The 17,966-nt window shown below is 33.8% G+C and overlaps 1 protein-coding gene across 2 annotated transcripts in view; it reads right to left on the bottom strand.

Annotated features, from left to right (window-relative positions):
* Positions 1-17,589, bottom strand: part of LOC123227977 (LRR receptor-like serine/threonine-protein kinase EFR) — a 62,854-nt gene extending 45,265 nt beyond the window's left edge. Inside the window, exons 1-6 of one of the 2 annotated variants that reach the window (XR_006504579.1) lie at positions 17,014-17,589; positions 16,795-16,866; positions 16,552-16,695; positions 16,160-16,451; positions 15,713-16,072; positions 14,742-15,428 (exon numbers count right to left, since the gene is read on the bottom strand). Coding sequence is in view for 1 of the 2 variants with exons in the window: in XM_044653150.1 (XP_044509085.1) it covers positions 16,795-16,866; positions 17,014-17,422 (481 nt within the window). In the remaining variant the exon portion in view is untranslated. Of the gene's footprint in view, positions 1-14,741; positions 15,429-15,712; positions 16,073-16,159; positions 16,452-16,551; positions 16,696-16,794; positions 16,867-17,013 lie in introns of those variants that run through there. The other variant, XM_044653150.1, reaches the window with a different exon arrangement.
* Between the last annotated feature and the right edge of the window lie 377 nt (positions 17,590-17,966).

The raw sequence follows: 17,966 nt of genomic DNA, 5'->3' as shown, positions 1-17,966 counted from the left end.
CTTTGAGTGATTTGTTCTCCTGTATACCTATTCAGAATCAATAAAATACTAGTAAAAATTTCCTGTGGACGCAGGCCAAATTGGCTGAAACACGTAAATCAGTGTTGTCCCTTTTGAATTTTTGTTAGTATTTTTTTCTGTGTGTCTATTTGTGCTCTGTTACTTTCTATTTGTTATTCCTCAATTGAAACACCCTGATATCAAAAACATCATTGATATTGGTGAAAATCCCGAAAATGTTGAGAAAAATATTGAAAATAAAGCTGAGAATGCATCTTCTGGTGTTGATGAACCAATACAGCAATCTGAAACCAGGGATGCTTCAACTTATTCAGAGCAGCAATCTGATAAAACAACCATGGATGAACTGCCTGCTGGAACTGCTTTGGATGCTGGAGAGAGGGAAAGGCTTGAGTCGCCGATCTTATAAAGAAATTATCAAGTGGTCCTGATGAAAACGATGGTGAAACACTTGCCAATGCAAGCGAATCATCATCGAAAGAGCCAAAAAGCATTTCACTGCCAGATCAGGCAGATCAAAAAGAGAAAAATTCCTTTCAGTAGCTGTGAAATGCGCCATCGTTTGCATTCAAGACAGTGTTTCGCCATCGTTTTCATCGGTACCGCTTGAATCATCATCAATTTCTATGTGAAACAATTTTTCTTCTAAAGGATAGAACTTTTACAATTTCCTATTGAGTGAACTAAATTTTAATTTCTTTTTCTATTAAAGGAACTCAATTTTTTTTCTTATGGAAGGAACAAAACAAATGATCATAATTGTGTTTATTAGTACTTTAAAGAGAAAAAATTGCAAGTTTGATCCCCTTTATAAGAAAATCCAAAAATTTGTTTCCTTTAATAGAAAAATATGGGAGTTTCGTCTCTTTAATTGGGAAAAAAAACAAAATTCGATCCCCTCAATAGAAAAAATATGATAATTCGATAATTCAAGTGTTGTTATTCTTTCTTTAGATATGTTGTTTAAATTATTTGAGTGTGTGACATTGAGTTAGGTGCCTCTATAATATTGTTCTATTATTTAAATTCTTTTTTTCTTTATATATGGCCAAAGTTGAGGAAAACAAGTAATGAATTGTGTTTGTAGATGTTTATCTAAGTTCATTTTGCAATTCAAAGAATTATGTATGGGTATATTTGTTAATTTTAAAAGTTCTTTACCAAAAAATTTTATTGGTTAAATTGACAACTACTTCTTTAATAAAGCGCGTGAACACATGTCATGTTGCATGGTTAGTGGGCAAGGCCCTACTCCCCGATGAGATTTGTGGAAAGGATCAGGAGGCTAGTTAGAGATAGAGGGGTTTGACCTCTCAAACTTCCCACCGCCGAATGCCAATAAAGCCATTGCTTGGAATTGGGGCCTGTTGAACTGCATCTACAAGTGTTGAGGTTTCAGCTCTTTGGAGGTGGCAACCTTTTTGCTAACTGGGTATTTTTTTGCGGGTTCTTCTCCTTTCCTTTTGCTGGTTCCAATTTGGGTGGTTTGGTGCGGGTTGCTCTGGTCTTTTTGAATGAATGTCCCTCTCCACTGCTTCATCTCTTCTGCTACTGGACTTTTTATGGCTTCTTCTTCCCCACGTTCTCTGATTCCGATCTGTTTCCATCTCATGGTGTGTTTTCAGCCTTTTCTCTATAAGTCCCTGGTGGTCTCTGGCTCTCTGTGGTTCTCCTCTGCACCGGCCTAGCTTCTTCCAATGTGTTCTTGGGTCCTGTGGAGGCGCCATTATGCTACTGGTCTATTTTGGCTCGGGTTAGCTCTCTGCAGCTGCTTTAGTGCTGGAATCCTCTCGTGTTCTTTTGCCTTTCTCCTTCTCTGGAGTTGCTGATCTCTGCATCCCTCTCCCCTGTTGGTTTTCTCCTGTATTGGGGTTCATTGGATATGTTGGCCTTTGTCTGCCTTATTGCTGCTGAATTTGTGTTCTTAGCTGCCAGTTCTGCTGGCACCTTCCTATCCTTTCTCTCCCAGAGTCTTTCTTGTCTGTCCCAGAGAGTTCCAGCAGTGCTTTATGTGGATGGTTCTTGGTGTGGTTCCACCTGGTGGTTTGCTGTCCTGTGCCTAGTTCAGCTTCGCTGTATGAGTTGGCGTCCTCCATACCCCGTTGCCATCCGGATGTTTACTGCTCTGTTCTTCCTGGAGCTCCCATCCCTGGAAAATACAATCTGCTTCTACTAATCTCCTTATTTGTACTGCTGCCGATCCTGTTGGTGGTTCCTGAGTGCTGCTTCTGTTCTTGCTGGTGCCGTTGTTTTTTCTCTCTGTTGTTGCTGCCTCTATCTTTTGGTGGGAGTTGCCTCCCTGGTTCTGCAATTTTTGCAAGCTGCTCCTTTTGGTTTCTGGTGGGCAGTACTGGTGGATTTCTTGGCTTCCTGGTGTGTGAAGGCGCTGGTGTTTCAGTGGCTTCCTAGGCATAGAGGATTGTTGTGTAAGTGAATTGTGTGGATCCAGTGGGCTCCCTGTAGTATGGGTTGGAAGTGATGTCTGATCGTGATTGTGTTGATCTTTATGTTGGTTCTCTAAATTGGTTTGATGGGCTCCTTGTTACTTAGTGATTTTGCTATCCTCCATCTTGAGGATGAACTTAGGTTGTTTGCCCTTGGCTGGTTTTTGTTAAATGTATATATATATATTTAAATATCAAAACAATAATAATAAATACTATAATTCACCTCTAGTAAAACAGGAAAATTTCACATCCCCTATACTTTATCATTACTACATTAAGATCCATCAAATTAAAAAATTCATTACAATAACTTGTTTTTAATCAAAGTAGACCTGATAACATGCATATACTTGTCATCAAACTCATGGCAGAGGAAGAAGGTTGCCAAACTCAGGTTGTCTCGTTGATAGGACATTGGTTGGCCAGTTCTTCCATTTCTCTCTACAAATCAAAAACAATTATCTATAGTTAAATAACATAAACATAGATAAAAGAAAGGTTCAAAGGTATATGGCTAATCACCTAGATTACAACTTTATTCTCATTGAAAATAGAAGGAAGTTAGCCTAAATTCAAAACCCATCTACTTTTCTTGTTTCAATTTATGCAAGTTGGGCCTTGATTTTGATTAGTCTTGTCACTACTTCTTTCATAGTGATCCTCTGCAGAGGTGATTCTTTTTACACTCCATAGCCAAGCTTAAGATTGACGACACACATTCTTTCTTGCTTGAGAAATGTTCATCATCCCTTGTAAGTAAATCTGTGTCCACGACTTACATCACTGTGTTGCATAGTGATTCACTAACCCACCTCCTTAAGCTCATTTCTTCTATAAACATTCATTTGTTGGCTTCTTGGTAAATATTTCCATTAGCATAACACCATAGCTGTACACATCTCCTTGTCTAGATAACTTTCCTTCTCTCCCGTATTCTAATCATAGTAATCATGTATATGCACTTTCATTGCCACACATAAACAGTAACAAATCGTAGTTTTAATAAAAAAATTACAACAAATCAAGGTATCGAACTATTATTTATTTTTATTGAGGGAACTAAACTTTGTATTTTTTTAAACTGATATAATTGAACTTTCAATTTTTTCTTATTGAAGAACCATATTTTCAAATTTTCTTATTGAGTGACTAAATTTTTATTATTTTTTATTAAACATACTAAACTAAGGACATTGTTTCCAAAATAAAACAAAACAAAATAAATTTAATTGTGTCTGTTTAATACATTTAATAGAAAATATTGAAGTTTGGTTTCTTATATAGGAAATTTTAAAAATTTGGATCTTTCAATATAAAAATTTGAAAATTAAGTCTCTTAAATAGAAAAAACAAAATCCCATCATTTCAATAAAATAAGTTGATAGTTTTATATCTCTAGATATTGTCATCTTAAAAAAACGAAACAATTACCTAGTGCCATATAACCAATGGTAGCAAAGGTCTTTGTTTGTGTCATGGAGTTTTCGTCACCTAATGTGCAATCATATGTTCATCTACTAGGACATTGCTTAGTTTTATGTCACAATGAATGATTGGAACTGAATAGCCAAAGTGGATATATTCCAAAGCTGAAACAACATTGATCATTATATTCGGTCTATGAGAAATGTCCAAAACATACTTCTCATAAAACAACAATTTCTCCAGGCTCCCATTAGACATGTATTCAAGTATCAAAGATTTAAAATCATTATTTGAACAGCTGCTGATGATTTTGACAAGATTTCGATGATGAATACCTTTTATTACTTCACATTCAGTTTCAAAACTTGTAAAAGCTCCTTCAAAATCCAAGTGGAATACTTTTGCTGTAACCTCTATTCCCTCATGGAGTCTTCTTTTGTAAACCGAATTGTAACTTCCTTTGCCAAACAGGTTATTCTCACTGAATCCATCCATTGCTCTCACAAGTTCTTGGTAAGAAATTTTTCTCCATGTTCCCCCAAGACAAAAATCAACATTGATAGTTGGCCTTGTTCTCCTTTTTCGGATCAAGAAAGACATAAGAACCAAGACAACTAATGAGACTGTAATGCATGTTGGCAAAAGACTCAACAGGAAAACCTTTTTAATCCTTGATTTTTGATGAGTGCTTTTTTTACATGGTGGAACTTGTAGTTGAGAAGGTACACACAATGCAAGATTCCCTATAAACAATTTAGTTGAGAAATTTTTGAAGGACCCTCCTTTAAGAATTTTGCCACTTAGTTGATTGGAAGATAAATTTAGATATTTGAGATAGATGAGTTCTTCCAAAGACTTGGGAATCACTCCAAAAAGATTGTTTCCAAACAAATCCAAGAATTCCAGGCTTTTTAAGTTGCTAAATGTTTTAGGAATGGAGCCTTGTAATCTGTTACAATTTAAGGAGAGAGATTGTAGATTTTCTAGGCTTCAAATAGCAATTGGAATCTCTCCTAAAAAAAGATTCCTAGAAAGATTTATAGCTATGGCAACCTTAAGATTTCCAATGTCTAATGATAGAGATCCATCCGGAAAATTTGATGACAAATCATAGTACAAGAGATCCCTAAGGTTTCACAAAGTTGATGGTATAAAAGTTAACCTGTTTGAATGTAAAAACAAATTTCTCACTGCAGTGAGATTGCCAATACAAGCAGGTATAGCTCCATAGAACTAGTTTCCCCCTAAATTCAACTCATCCAATTCATTTAAATGACAAAAAGTATCTAGGATGAGTCCTTCAAATTTATTATTTTGAAGATACAAACCTTGGAGATTTTGTAGTCCATCCATAGTAACTGGAATTGGTCCAGTCAATTCATTATCTTGTAATTTTAGTTCTAGCAAGTTTTTCAAGTTTCCAATTTCTTTGGGAATTTTTCCACTAATGTTGCAATTATTAATGTTAATATATTCCAAAGAAATAGAAAGATTCCCTATAGAATCTGGAAGGGTGTTATTCAGTGGATTTTTGCTTAATCTTAGGACTCTTAAACTCTTGCAATTTGTCAAATTGGAAAGAAAGCTCAGATCATGAGCAGATGTGAAGTAATTATATTTTAAATCTAGTATCTCAACATTTTTCACATTACCAATTGTACAGAGAATGAAGTCTGTGAATGAGTTAAATGAAATATCTATCATGTAGAACTTGGAAGCATTGGTGATGAAATGATGGGTGTCGAATCCACTAAAAATAAAATTTTCTACTCTCTCAATGAAAACTTGTAGATAGGGCAAGTAGAGTCGTATCCACAAAGATTGGCTTATTTATCTGAAATCTAACAAAATAAAGTAAGGGGGATTTTGTTGTTTCGAATCCTGTCAAATAAACAAAAATAAATTAATTCAGAATTAAATAATCAAAATAATTAGAAAATTAGATTGAAATAATAATAAGGCGAGTTCTAGCCAAGTAATTTAGGTATGGTTCAGTTCAATTGATCATCGATAAAAAGATTAATCTTTCATTTTAAATAAACTAGTTATGAAACATCAAGACACTTGTTGTTCTGTTTTTCTTTGGGTGTCGATAATTAAGAAACATCCTTTAATTATTTCTCTTGTTTTTCAATCAGTTCTAAATATGATCTTAGAATTTAAATTGAAAACAGAATTAAGAATTAGAAAAGCCACCGATTCTAATCAACAAAACACAGATGTTGTTTTTGTTTAAATTAGATTAACTTATTCCACTAACATACAGTAGCTATTCTACTTCACCAAGCATGCTAGTTTAGCCACTTATGATTAAATCATCAAACAATTATGAATTCAATAATTTAATCTAGCAAAGTTGTTTTTAATCCAAAGAAAATAAGACGTCTCCTATTTAATTGAACAAGACAACAATAAATAAAATCAGAAATAGATTAAATATTTAAAATAAAAAAACGGGTAAAAAAGATCTCACAATTGTCGTAGAACCATGATCCCGATTATTCGACTAAAGAAAAGAGTTAGCCACTCATGTTCATGTTCATGGTTTCACAAAAAACTAAAATAAAAAATCTTATGCTAATTGAAGAAGAACCAACCAAGGGCTATGTCTGTGTTTATTTTTTGAAAGAAAAGGATGCTAAGCAGATCCCTAAAATAAGGAGCAGTTTTCCCTTTTATAGTGCCAGGTTTGCATCAATCATTGAGAAATTTTTTTTTGTGCCAAATATCATCCAAAGGCCCTGAACTTCCTCCAATTGTCAATTAAGTTCCTAACTGTGAATTTCTCAACAAATAGAGAGATTCTTTCCTTTCCACAATCACCCATCTCTTATGTATTTCATTGTCTTTCTGTCTTGATACTTGACAACTCTAAATTCCTTTTATTCTGTATCTTTTCTCAGAATAATGCAATTAATGCCCAATTCCCTAAAACAAACAATTAATCGAATAATTAATGAATTAAATACCACAAATCAAGGAAATTAGCTGCTGAAAAATATGAAATTTCACACACTAACAAATTCCCTCACACCATTCCTTTGCTTGCCCTCAAGCAAACATCAATCAGTCTTTTCTTCACCCTTTTCCCTCTTTCCAGTATATCCTCAAATAACTCAAAGTTAAGATGCATTAGAATCCCAAGTCCAAAACAACAATCAAGAGCACAAGTCTTCATAGCATGAATTTTTGGAAAAACATAAGCATCTCATCAATCTCAACAATCTCATCAAAATCAAATGAAACAAGATTCAACACCGCATATTGGTTTCACTCTATACTTTCAAAGCGTTTAGGGTTTCATTTAGCTCTCAGATCAAAACTTAGCAAGTCATTACCATAAGTTTACTCATATATCATATCTCCACCACTAATAAATATGAATACGATGCGAAAATCAAAAGGTCTTAAGTAAGGTTGTAATAGGGCTTAGGTGAAGGTAAAAAAAGAAGGAAAATGTAGGTGTAAAGATCAAGATATGAGTAAGTTCCCTTGCATGATATTTAAAGAATAACGAAAATAACTCCTTTAACCACACTTCTCTCTTCTTTTTTTTTTTCTTCATTTTAGTGAAACTCATCCCTTCTTCAAAGATTTTTTTTTTAAATTTAATATGCAACATGTAGGAATAATTGGAATTCTTTCTATACAATTATGGATACTTCACTTGTCCAAACTTCCTATTCAATACATAGGGATTAATATCTTACTTCTCTTTCCCTTTTTTTTTCTTTTTTTTCTTCATTTCTTCTTTTTTTTTTTTCATTTTTCAAAATTTTATTTCCACTCCTTATATCTATCCATCTACCCATTTGGTTCTTTATCATGCAATTCACTCTCACAATATCTTGATACAAGGGTTAACAAGATAAAACAAAAGGCTTAAGGGTAAATATTTATGGGTTAAAACAAAGAAAAGGGATTCGGCTCAAAATTGGCTATCTACTAGAAAATATAGCTAAGGTTGGCTTTTTAAGAGTTTCGAAGTGGTTAATCCTAAATGCCCTTATCATCTTAATGCATGAATTCAAAAAAATGTGGTCTCGAAATGCATAACAGAGCAAATTCTAGAATAACAAGTCATGTTTGATAAACACTCAATAAAGAAGATAATTAGAGCAACGTGTAATGAAATGCTCATGGGCTCAAAAGCTAACATAGGTGTTCAACTTGTAGCAAACCTTGCACATTTTCATTCAATTCAGTCATTAAAATCAATGAGACACTCGAAACATTTGAAGTAAAATCACTAATCATACTTGCCTCTTTCATGCATTCAAACTCGAACCAATAATGCATACTAACTTAGAGCAAATTCTAGGATAGCTTTCAAGAGAGTCAAAGGTTCCAAAGAGATTGAAAATTATACATTCCCTCCCTTACACCTGATCTTTACCTTGTCCTCAATGTAGAAAAATTGAAGCTCACATATAAAAGAAAGAATGAAAGGAAAGTTAAGAGGACTTCCCTAAAAAGGAGTGTTAGTGTGGTGAAGGAGTGATTGAAGTTGTTGACGTTTGATTTGGGCCTGTAGAGATGAAAAGACATTGAACAGGGAGGAAAAGAGATTCGAAAATTGAAAGCAAAGACACAAAAATGAAATTTGCTTTTTTTTTTTAATTTATTATTTTTTTTGGTTTTTTTTAATTTAAACCTTAATTAAAGACACAAAATGATTAAAAAGAATGAAAAATAAGATCAATTGGGTTGTCTCCCAATAAGTGCCTCCCAATGCATCAATTCGAGGGAGCCAAAGATATTTCGTCTACATTGTAGGCCTCAAATCCTTCATAATAAGGTTCAGACGATGTCCATTAACCTTAAAAATTTTATTAGTAGATGTACTTTGAATTTCAACTGCACCATGAGAAAAGACATTAGTAACAACAAAATGACCAATCTAATGAGATTGTAATTTTCCTGAAAACAATTTAAGTTTAGAGTGATATAGGAGTACTTTTTGTCCAACATGAAAGGTTTTCCTAAAAATCATTTTATCATGGAAAAGTTTAGTCTTTTCTTTATAAATTTGGGAATTTTCATAGGAATCATTTCTGATTTCCTCCAATTCTTGAAGTTGTAACTTCCTAAGATTACCTACCTTGTCCAAGTCTATATTGCATTGTTTAATTGCCCAATAGGTCTGGTGTTCTAATTCAATTGGGAGATGACACGATTTACCGAATATTATGCAATAAGGAGACACACCTATTGGAGTCTTGTATACGGTTCTATAAGCCCAGAAGCAACATCCAAGCGGAGGCTCTAATCCATTCTATTTGGATTTACCATTTTCTCAAGTATAGACTTAATCTCCCTATTTGAAACTTGGCTTGTCCACTCATTTGCGGATGGTATGCAGTGGAGACTCGGTGAGTGGCATTGTATTTTTTAAGCAACGCTTCCATGACCTGATTGCAAAAATGGGTTCCTCGGTCATTTACAATGGCTCTTGGTGTTCCATACCTGGAAAAAATGTAAGTCTTATTAAATCTTACAATAATTTTAGCATCATCAGTTCTTGTTGCCTTAGCTTCAATCCATTTAGAAACATAATCAACAACTAAAAGAATATAGGAGTTACCAAAAGATAATGGAAAAGGACCCATAAAATCAATTCCCTAAATATCAAAAATTTCACAAACCAAAATTGGGGTTAGTGGCATTTGATCCCTATGTCCTAAATTCCTACTCCTTTAACAATTAGCACAAGACTTACAAAACATGTATGCATCTCGAAACAGAGTAGGCCAACATAGCCCACATTCTAGCACCTTTTGTATTGTTCTTTTCGGGCCAAAGTGACCCCCATATGCATAAAAGTGGCAAAACTCCAAGATAGATTGGATTTCACTATCATGTACACACCTGCGAATTAATTGGTCAGAACATTGCTTCCATAAATACGAAGCATCCCATACATAGTACTTAGAATCACTTTTAATTTTTTCTTTTTGGGCTCTAGTGAGATCATTTGGAAATGACTTAGTGACCAAATAATTAACAATATCAGTATACCAAGGTGTAATAATATCTAAGTAAAAGAGATTCTCATATGGAAAAGCATCTTGGGAGGCATGGGGTCTTTATCTGTTACCAATCGACTTAGATGATCAGCAACAAAATTTTCGACTCCATTTCTATCCCTAATCTCCAAATCGAATTCTTGCAGCAATAGTATCCATCTAATTAGCCTAGGCTTTGATTCCCTCTTAGAAAGCAAATACTTTAGAGCTGCATGATCAGAATAAACAATTACCCTAGTGCCCAATAAATAAGAGCGAAACTTTTCTAAAGCAAAAACTACTGCCAACAATTCTTTTTCAGTTGTGGAATAATTTCTTTGAGTATTATAAAGAGTTCTTGAAGCATAATAAACCACATAAGAAGGCTTTCCACTAATCAAAAGCTTTCTTGTATGCTCTATCAAACTCAAATTGGACATCCCTTTGTAGTAGTCTTGAAAGCGGTTGGGCAATTTTCAAAAAATCCTTGATAAATCTCCTATAAAAACCTTCATGTCCAAGAAAAGAATGCACTTCCTGAACACAAGTTAGGTGAGGTAAGGATTTAATCAAATCAATTTTTGACTTATCTACCTTTATCCTTTAAGAAGACACTATATGCCCTAATATTAAACCTTGATCAACCATAAAGTGACATTTTTCATAGTTTAGCACAAGGTTTGTTTCAATATACCTTTTCAGAATTTTAATCAGATTATTTAGATAAGATTCAAATGAATTACTGTAAATAGTAAAGTCATCCATAAATACCTATGATATTCTCCACATAATCTGAAAATATACTAACCATACATCTCTAAAAAGTGATCGGGGCATTGTAAAGTCCAAAAGGCATGTGTCTATGCGAAAGTACCAAAAGGACATGTGAATGTTGTCTACTCTTAATCCTCGGAAGCAACTGAAATTTGGTTAAAACCTAAATATCGATCAAGACAACAATAGTGAGATTGACCAACTAATCTTTCTAACATTTGATCAATAAAAGGTAAAGGGAAGTAATATTTTCTAGTAGAAGCATTCAATTTTCTATAGTTAATATAAACCCTCTATCCATTTTGAACTCTAATAGGAGCATACTCATCATTATCGTTCTTTTGAATAATGAAACCGGTTTTCTTAGGTACTACTTGTACTGGACTTACCCAATCACTATCTGAAATAGGGTAGATCATACCGGCGTTCAAAAGCTTTATTAATTCTTTCTTCACAACTTTCATCATTGAAGGATTCAACCTTCTTTGAGCTTCCCTCAAAGGCTTAGTGTTCTCCTCCAGCAAGATTCTATGCATACAAAGTGATGGGCTCAAACTTTTGATGTCTGTGATGGTCTATTCGATAGCTTCCCTATAATCTCTAAAGACTCTAATGAGTTTTTCTTCCTTAAGAAGAGTGAGTTTGTTAGAAATTATCATAGGAAGGGTTTCATTATCTCTCAAATATACATATTTGAGATGGCTTGGTGAAGGTTTAAGTTCCAATTCAAGTGCTTGCATAATTGATAGAAGTAATTTTGAGTTAGATACAGGTAATGAAATATAAGAAACATCATACCTGGTTATTTTGAACGATTCCAGCTCATAAACTGTATCACTAAATCCGTCATCTACCATAAGCTTCTACTCAATTCCCTGCAATGTTTTTGTTTTAAGTCCTTTATGAAGGACTACCTTCAAATTATCAAAATCCTACAACTCAAAAATTTGTTGAGATAGGGAATCGATTACATCAACAACAAAAATTGAATTGACATCACTAAGGAATCTCATGGCTTCATAAATATTGAATCTAATTACTTTACCATCAAATTCCATAGTTAAGATACCTTTCGAAACATCAATTTTTGTTCTAGATGTCCTAAGAAAAGGTCTTCCTAGCAAAATTGGGACTGATTTAGATGAGTTATCATCTTCCATGTCAAGCATATAAAAGTCAGCAGGAAAAATAAGTTCATTAACTTGAATAAGAACATTTTCTAACACCTCTTTGGGATATGCATTGGACCTATTAGTTAATTGGATTATTACATCGGTGGGTTTAATAGATTTAAAGAATGATAAATTGAGCTAGGCATGACATTAATAGATGCTCCTAGATCTATCATAACTTTCTCAACTTTAACATTACCAATCTTGTAGAGGATTGTGAACATACCTGTATCCTTACACTTTTGAGGCAATTTTCTTTGGAGAACGGCTGAAACATTCTCACTGACATGTACTTTTTCATCCCATTTTAGTTTTCTTTTTGACATGAATAATTCCTTAAGGAATTTAGCATATCTAGGAACTTGCTTAATAGCATCTAAAAGACGAATATTTACCGCAACCATGCAGAAGACCTCAAGGATCTCTTATTCTTGTTATTCCTTTTTGTTCTTTGCAAGTCAGCTTGGGAAAGGAGGTGGAATGACCACAGAGGGTGGCACTTCTCTATAGAAGGGGACGATTTTTGGGCTTCTTTTGGCTCAATTTCATGTTAGATTTCCTTTTCTTTAGCATATTTTTGGATCTTCTTTTTAGGATCCTTCAACTCTTTACCACTCTGCAGGGTGATTGCATTGATATTCTCAGTAAAATTTGCATCTTGCTTTGGATTCACCACAATCTGAGATGGCAATCTACCAGAATTCTGAGTTTCCAATCTTCTTACAATAGTAGCCAATTGGTTTACTTGATTTTCTAGATTTTGAATGCTAGCTCTTGTCTCCTGTTGAAATTGTTGTGTATTATTAGCAAGTGTAGTAATAATTTGTTCAAGAGACATACCTTTTGGCTGAGGTAGGGGTGTTGGATTAAATGCTTAAGGAGGGGGTGACCTATTTTGGTATCCGAACTGTTGGAAGTTGTTGTTTCTTTAGCCATAACTAAAGTTTGGGTGATATCTTCATCCCTGATTATAGGCATTTGAGTATGGATTATATCTCTTTTGGTTCTGATAACCTCTTATGGCATTGACATCCTCATATGTGTCCTCTTAAAGTGTAAGGCATGCGTTTGTAAAGTGCTCTATGTTTGAACAGATCCCGCAAGCCTTCATTTGTTGATGATTTACTATAAATTTTTCTAACAAGGATGTGAGTTCATCAAGTCTTTAGTCAAGAGGATTATTATTGCTTAACTCATTAACCCTTCTCTCAGTTGCATCCTGTCTGATACCAAATTGCTAAGTATTAGTGGCAATTGTTGAGATCAATATTTTTGCTTCAATTAAAGTTTTATTAACCAAAGCTCTACCACTTGTTGCATCGATCAAATTCCTATCAGACGACAATAAACCTTCATAAAAATATTGAATTAATAATTGATAAAAAATTTGATGATAGGGACAACTGGCACAGAGTTGATTAAACCTCTCCCAATACTCATAAAGTGTCTCCCCACTATATTGTCTAATCCCACATATTTCCATTCTAATTGAGGTGGCCTTAAAAGTAGGAAAGAATTTTTCAAAGAATTGTCTTTTAAACTCATCCCAACTATTGATAGAACCTGATGGTAAATAATATAGTCAATCCTTAGCCTTATCAGTTAAAAAGAAAGGGAAAGCACACAGTTTAATTTGCTCTTCACTCACCCCTTGTGGTTTCATGGTGGAACAAACAACATTAAATTCTTTCAAGTGTTTATGAGGGTCCTCACTTGGTAATCCTCGAAAAGTAGGCAATAAATAGATCAAACCTGATTTAAGTTCAAAACTGGCATTAATGTTTGGATAGGCGATGCACAGTGGTTATTGATTGACGACAAGTGTAGCCATCTCTTTCAAAGTAAGCTCTCGTTCGACCATTGTTGCTACTTTCGTATTCGTTAAATCCTCTCCTAAATTAATTCTATAAGATAAAGAAGAAAAAGGTTTACTTAATTTAGTTTCCTTGCAGAGTTGTCTCGCAGTCTTCTCAATTTCGAGATCAAACTAAAGTTCTCTTACAGGGTTCAAACAAGTCATAAAAAAAATTTAAACAAAAATTAAAAAAAATTTCAGACAAATTATCAACACCAACCCTCGAAAATGGTGCCAAAATTTGATGGGTGTTGAATCCACCAAAAATAAAATTTTCTACTCTCTCAATGAAAACTTGTAGATAGGGCAAGTAGAGTCGTATCCACAAAGATTGGGCTATTTATCTAAAATTTAACAAAATAAAGTAAAGAGGATTTTGTTGTTTTGAATCCTACCAAATAAACAAAAATAAATTAATTCAGAATTAAATAATCAAAGCAATCAGAAAATTAGATTGAAACAATAATAAGGCGAGTTCTAGCAAAGTAATTCAGGTATGGTTCGGTTCAATTGATCATCGATAAAAAGATTAATCTTTCATTTTAAATAAACCGGTTATGAAACATCAAGGCACTTGTTGTTCTGCTTTTCCTTGGGTGTCGGTAATTAAGAAACATCTTTTAATTACTTCTCTTGTGTTTCAATCAGTTCTAAATATGATCTTAGAATTTAAATTGAAAACAAAATTAAGAATTAGAAAAGCCACCGATTCTAATCAACAAAACACAAACATTGTTTTTATTTAAATTAGATTAACCTATTCCACTAACATACAGTAGCTATTCTACTTCACCAAGCATGCTAGTTTAGCCACTTATGATTAAATCATCAAACAATTACGAATTCAATAATTTAATCTAGCAAAGTTGTTTTCAATCCAAAGAAAATAAGACGTTTCCTATTTAATTAAACAAGACAACAATAAATAAAATCAGAAATAGATTAAATATTTAAAATAAAAGAACGGGGTAAAGAAGATCTCACAATTGTTGTAGAACCATGATCCTGATTACTCAACTAAAGAAAAGAGTTAGCCACTCATGTTCATGTTCATGGCTTCACAGAAAATTAAAATAAAAAATCCTATGCTAATTGAAGAAGAACTAGCTAAGGGTTGCGACTATGTATATTTTTTGAAAGAAAAGGATGCTAAGCAAATCCCTAAAATAGGGGGCAGTTTTCCCTTCTATAGTGTCAGGTTTGCTTCAATCATTGAGAAAATTTTTTTTTGTGCCAAATATCATCCAAAGACCCTGAACTTCCTCCAATTGTCATTAAGTCCCTAACTGTGAATTTCTCAACAAATAACGAGATTCTCTCCTTTCCACAATCAATCGTCTCTTATGTATTTTGCCGTCTTTCCGTCTTGATACTTGACAACTCTAAATCCTTTTATTCCATATATTTTCTTAGAATAATACAATTTATTCCCAATTTCCTAAAACAAACAATTAATCGAATAATTAATTAATTAAATACCACAAATCAAGGAAATTAGATGCTGAAAAATATGAAATTTCACACACTAACATGAAATCAGGAATGGTCCACTAAAATTATTTTCCCACAAGACAAGAACCTTAATGTTTGGAAGCTCTGCAATTGATGGAAGAATTCTGGAGAGTTGAAATGTTGAATATAGTAGTTGGGACAGGGCCAACTAGGTGGTTATATGCAAGTTGCAAGTGTTCAAGATTATGAAGATTGCCAATTTCATCCAGTATCTCACCTAAAAATATGATAGCTCAGTTAGTAGATTGAATTATTTTAATATCAATATATTATTCACTTTGGACATAGTCCATCATAGCTCTACACGTTTTGATAGTTTGAGAACTGATAAACTATTTAACTATTCTTGTTTTAGCATCAACAAATGATATGAGATACTCAAGCATATCTAACATTTCTCGTGTGTTTTGGCAATACGAATTTAACTAGGGGTGCTATAATTATAACAGCATGAAATTAATTTATAATAACTTGAAGTTTTGGGAGAGGTTTATTATTTACCTGTCATTTTGTTCGAGTCTAAATGTAGATCCTTGATTAATGTCAAGTTCCCAATTTCTCTGGGAATATGTCCTTCGAATTGGTTGTTCGACAATACAAGAGTGCGAAGGATTTTGCATTGCCCCAAACTGTTTGCAATTGGACCAGTGAGATCATTATCTTTCATACATAGTTCTTCAAGATTGGGAAGATGTTGGCACATGTTTTCCGGAAGGCTCCCAAGCAGGCTATTTTCTGAAATGTCCATGGAAATTAAAGAAAGGTTGAAGATAAGTGAGGGAATAGTTCCTGTTAAGTAACTATTTGGCAGTGATAATCGCTCCAGTTTTGCAAGATTACCAAGCTCTTTCGGAATTTCTCCTACAAAATCATTATATATAAGCAAGATATAGATTAGTAATATATTATTGAATGACAAGGAATATAAAAAGAATATTTGTAGCATACCTTTGTAGTTTGTTGTATCCAAGATAGATCTCTCTAAGTTGAGCGAGTTTCCAATTTCTTTTGGAATAGCTCCTGTGAAATTATTGAATGACAAGGATAAGTTTTGCAAGCTTCTGCATTTTGATATGGTCGATGGTATTTTTCCCTCGAACATGTTAGAATGCAAATAAAGCAATTGCAGATTGGGAAGATTGTCAAAAATGCTTGCAGGGAGAGAGCCATAAAAGCTGTTGCTGCTGATGTCTAGGCTTGAAAGGAAAGAGAGATTTCTTAGATGAGGAGGAAGGGGTGACTGTGAAACCCAAGTGAGAAATTTTCAAAGGTGTTAGTCGAAGGTGATGAGTTCCACAAGTCATAATAACATGAAGTTTTAAGAGAAGTTTATTATTTACCTGATAATTTGTTCGAGCTTAGATACAGATACTTGATTAATGTCAAGTTCCCAATTTCTCTTGGAATAGTTCCAGTTAAGTAATTATATGGCAGTGATAATAGCTCCAGTTTCGCAAGATTGCCAAGCTCTCTTGGAATTTCTCCTACAAATTCATTATAAATAAGCAATATATTATTGAATGACTAAGAATATAAAAAGAATATCAGTCACAGTAACTAAAACAAAGTTTTATATAACATACCTTGAAGTTTGTTGAATCCAAGATAGATCGCTCTAAGGCGAGTCAAGTTTCCAATTTCCTTCGGAATGGCTCCTGTGAAATTATTGAATGACAAGGATAAGTTTTGCAAGCTTCTGCATTTAGATATGGTCGATGGTATTTTTCCCTCGAATATGTTAGAATGCAAATAAAGCAACAGCAAATTTGGAAGATTATCAAAAATACTTGCAGGAAGTTCACCTGATAAGCTATTACGACTCAAAACAAGGTATTTCAGTCGACGTAACTGTGCGTGTTCCTCAGGGAGAGCACCATAAAAGCTGTTGTTGTTGATGTCTAGCCTTGAAAGGAAAGATAGATTTCCTAGTTGAGGAGGAATGGTGGCTATGAGACCCAAGTGAGAAATATTCAAAGCTGTTACTCTTGAGTGATGAGCACCACAAGTTATGCCCATCCAGTGACAAACAGAAGAGCTTGTGGACCAATTGCTGGTCAAAAAATTGCTTGGATCATGGCTTACACGAGCTTTTAGGGCAAGAAGAGCTTGTTTGCCTGTGGAAATGTCGGTTACTTGTGCATGAACGAAGGAAAGTGTTGAAAAATGAAGGAAGAAAGCTAAGAAAATGCAGAGAAATAGATATTTCTCCATGAGAGCAGCACTTAGATTTGTCTAGTGTGGGCTTGGGGACATGTATGAGTACATAAAAATGATACTTATAAAGAAACCATTGACGTGATTATTTCCAGAACCCCAACTTGAACTTGCCTTCATCACTCTTATCGCCACTGTCTCTATATATTACCCAATTTCTACTAACACTTCCAAGTCATTTTGCACCACTCAAGTCCCATCCAAGACTTTTTGTAAAAGAAGACAAGTGAAGGAAATGGTGACATTTCTATTTTATTTCATATTTCATTACTCTTGCTTGACATTTTTTTTCTCTCCCCGAGGAAACTATTTCTCTCTACAACAGACGGTGAGGATCTGTAAATCAGACGGTGTTTAATCAATATTTTAGTAGTAATAGTCTATGTTTTTTGAATTATTTGAGGTGTGTGACATTGAGTGAGATGCCTCTGCAATATTGTTCCATTATTTAAATTTTTTTTTTATACATGGTCAAAGTTGAGAAAAACAAGTAATGAATTGTGTCTATCGTTTATAAATAATTTATGAAATTATTTATGCA

This window comes from Mangifera indica, chromosome 10, assembly GCF_011075055.1.
Source record: "Mangifera indica cultivar Alphonso chromosome 10, CATAS_Mindica_2.1, whole genome shotgun sequence".
Taxonomy (NCBI): Eukaryota; Viridiplantae; Streptophyta; class Magnoliopsida; order Sapindales; family Anacardiaceae; genus Mangifera; species Mangifera indica.
The sequence above is the reverse complement of the archived record's forward strand: the minus strand, read 5'-3'. Positions and strand labels throughout refer to the sequence as shown.